The 3,618-nt window shown below is 60.2% G+C and overlaps 1 protein-coding gene across 1 annotated transcript in view; it reads left to right on the forward strand.

Annotated features, from left to right (window-relative positions):
* LMTK3 (lemur tyrosine kinase 3) overlaps positions 1-3,618 on the forward strand; it is a 17,411-nt gene that overhangs the window by 8,394 nt on the left and 5,399 nt on the right. Inside the window, 2 exon segments of the mRNA XM_025048835.1 lie at positions 1-1,115; positions 3,564-3,612. The exon segment at positions 1-1,115 is cut by the window's left edge and continues 22 nt beyond it. Coding sequence (XP_024904603.1) covers positions 1-1,115; positions 3,564-3,612 — 1,164 coding nt within the window.

The following is a 3,618-nucleotide window of genomic DNA, read 5'->3' on the forward strand; positions in this document are numbered from 1 at the left end:
TCCCCTCCTACTTTCGGGGACCCGGGAGAAGCCGACCTTCGTAGTTCAAGTGAGCACCGAGCAGCTGCTGATGTCTCTGCGGGAGGACGTGACAAGGAACCTCCTGGGGGAGAAGGCGGCAACCCCCCAAGAGACGGGGCCCAGGAAGGCCGCGGGAGGCCCCGGGAACAGAGAGAAAGCCCCGGGCCCGAGCAGCGACCCCGCAGTCCTGGGCAGCGGGAAGAAAGCCCCAGGCCTGAACGAGGACCTGAGCAGCCTCCCCGTGAACGGGGCGACAGTGTTGGAGAACGGGGAGCGGAGAGTCCCGGGCGTCGAGGAGAAGGTGGCGGAGAATGGGGACCTGGGGTCCCCGGAGAGAGACGAGGAAGTGCTGGAGAATGGGGAGCTGACACCCCCAAGGAGGAAGGAGACAGTGCTGGAGAATGGGGAGCTGAGGTCCCCAGAGAGGGAAGAGACAGTGCTGGTGAATGGGGGACTGACACCCCCAAAGATGGAGGAGATGGTGTCAGAGAATGGGGGCCTGAGACTCCCCAGGAACACAGAGAGGCTGCCAGAGACTGGGCCTTGGAGAGCCCCAGGGCCCTGGGGGAAGATGTGCGGGAGTGGGGATCCAGCCCCAGAGACCTCAATGGAGAGAGCCCCCACGCCCAGCGTGCTGGCCTTGCCCCAGAACAGCGGGCAGACAGCCCCTGGCCCCACTGGCCAAGCTCCCAGGAGCGGGGGACTGGAACCGGGGAGCGAGAGGAGAGCCCCCGGGGCTGGGAGGCTGGACCTCGGGAGTGGGGGCCGAGCCCCGGTGGGCATGGGGACGGCCCCCGGCGGCGGCCCCGGAAGCGGCGTGGACGTAAAGGCCGGATGGGTAGACAGCACGAGGCCGCAGCCGCCTCCACCTCTGCCGCCGGAAGCACAGCCGAGGAGGCCGGAGCCGCTGCCCCAGAGAGCCAGGCCGGAGGTGGCGCCCGAGGGAGAGCCCGGGGTCCCAGACAGCAGGGCCGGCGGAGACACGGCACCCAGCGCAGACGGGGACCCCCCCAAGCCCGAGAGGAAGGGCCCCGAGATGCCACGGCTGTTCTTGGACTTGGGACCCCCTCAGGGGAACAGCGAGCAGATCAAAGGTGAGGGGGCTGCTGGGAGCACGGGAGCACGGGAGCCAGGTCGGGGGTAGGGGTGGCACAGCCGAGACTCTCAGGCTCCTGGGTGGCAGAGAGGTGAGGCCGGCCGTGACAGGTGCAGATGCTGGAGCCACACTGCCTGGGCTCAAATCCTGGCTCTGCCCCTCCCTAGTTCTGTGACCTTGGACAAATGACCTCCCTTCTCTGTGCCCTGGTTTTCTCATCTGCTAAAAAAACAGATGACAGGGGTAGCGCCTACGTGATAGGGTCATCGTGAGGGTTAAATGAGGTAGGACTTCCACAGCCTTCAGCCCAGTGCCTGGCACTCGTAAGCACCTGCTTTTATTATTACGATTCACATAGACCAGGGTCTCAAACTCAGATGCCCACGGGGGCCAGACGGTATTGAGGAATGAATGACTAGGCCGAGAGAGGTGGGGAGGAAACTTCTCAGCTCCATTGAGGAATCCCCCCCAACCCCTGGGGTCGTAGAACCCACTACTTTTTCTCATTAGAGTTCTGGGTGTTTTAAAGATTGAAACCAATTCAAACGGAAGCTTCTCTGTGCACTGGGCTGCCAGCGTGTGACCTCTGGTTTCGACTTCCCAATAAGCTGAGGCATTTATGGAGCGTGCCGGGCCTTGTGCCTGGGCCCGTCCATTATCGATGACCTGGAAGCTGTAGGAATACCTTTTCTGGAAACTGAGTTTGGGTCGGAACGCAAGAAGTGTTTCCTCACAGGATAGGGATGATTTAAGGGAAGGCGCCCTACTTAGATGTAGGTGTGGGGACTGCGGGTCCACGGAGTCACCTGGTATAAAAGTTACAAGTGACCAGATCCTGTTTTATACCAGCAGACTGACAGCCACACTGAGGGACGGTTACGTCTCCCTGTGTCAGGGGGGCCTGTGGCTCTGGACGGAAAGGTCAGGAAGGGGGCCGCGTGGGGAACTTTCCTTCCCTGAAGCCCCAGCTATCAAACGCCACCACTTCCTTGAGGCTGTTGGGGCGGCGGGGGGGAGGGGTGAAAGCAGTTGTCAAGAAAGACCTCAGGCGGCGTGAAAATGTCTGGAGGAGCAGCTAAGATGCTTCTGAGGACCTGGGGCGGAGTGGGGGGCTCGCTTGTGTTGGGTGTAAGAGGCCAGGGATAGCTAGCTTTTTTTTTTTTTAACCAGCGAACTCTTGCTCATCCTTCAAGACCCCACGCGAGTTTCTCCTGTCCTAGGAAATCTTTCTGATTTCTAAAGGCTGTCATCCGGTCCTTCCTCTGGGTACCCACAGCCTCTGATAGCTCCCTCTATTACAGGCCCCACTCCACCCCATCGCCCCGAGATGGGTGGTCAGGGAAGGGCTTGGTATGGAGGTGACTTTTGAGCAGACATGAAGTGAGCCGGGTGGACATAAGGTCCCCCTGAGATGGGCGCTAACTTGGCCTGTTCAGTGAAGCTGGTATAGAGTGAATGAGGGGAGGAGGGTGACTTGGTTCACACCCATCTTCCTCCTCCTCCCGCCCCGATCCTCCCGTCATCCCCACTGTCACCCCCCACACTAAGGGAGGAATGAGCGACCCGCCCCTGTCCGTTTACCAGTGAGGAAACAGACTCAGAAGGCGGATCTGCTTGCCTAGTGACACAGGGCAAGCGAGCAGATCCTTGGGATTCGAAGCCACCTTTCCTTCCCAGGGCCCTGAAGTCCTTCCCTCCCAGCAAGCTGACGGCAAGGGGTCTGAGGGCAGGGAAAGTGGTTAGATACTCCAATTTTGTCTGGTGATCGAGGGCCAGAGAGGAAACATGCAGGGAACATTCATTCCTTCAGCCAGTCATTCATCCCACAAATACTGAGTACTTCCGTGTGCTTGGGGTTTGGGGATGCAGCCGGAACCACAGGGACTCCGTGTCTGTTCTGTGGCAAGGCAAACATTTGTCACATCACCACAGAAATATAGTTATATACTGAGATAATCTGCTCAGGTTGAGAGGCCCTTGGTGCTGTGCAGTACAGGGCGGGTGGCCTGGCTTCATGACTTCCTGGGAGATCTCTGAAGGCTCTGAAAGCCCGGACAGAACTAGAGGACGAACAGGACCCGAGTTAGAAAAAGAGGGAACAGCCTATGCAACGGCTCAGAGGTGGGGAAAGGGGGAGGTGGTCCATGTGGCTGGATGGAAGTCAAGCCAGAAGGAGGTGGGGACAGAGCCTGGGGAGGTCAGCAGAGCGAGGGCTCTCCGCGGTGGGCTTGGCGGGGAGAGGTTGGCGCTGGGGAGCCATGAGGAAGGTTAAGCCCTGGAGTCAGGGAAAGATCTCTCCCACTGGATCTCTGCGTGGAGAAAGGATTCCCAAGCGGGGAAACTGAGGTCCAGGTTGCAGCCTGAGATGACCTAAGAACACGCAGCTCTGTGGGAGGGCGTGCCTCAGTTTCCCCAGGAACGGTTCACCGGGTCTCTCCCTTCGCAGCCAAGCTCTCGCGGCTCTCGCTGGCGCTGCCGCCGCTCACGCTCACGCCGTTCCC

This window comes from Pteropus alecto, unplaced genomic scaffold, assembly GCF_000325575.1.
Source record: "Pteropus alecto unplaced genomic scaffold, ASM32557v1 scaffold41, whole genome shotgun sequence".
NCBI lineage: Eukaryota > Metazoa > Chordata > Mammalia > Chiroptera > Pteropodidae > Pteropus > Pteropus alecto.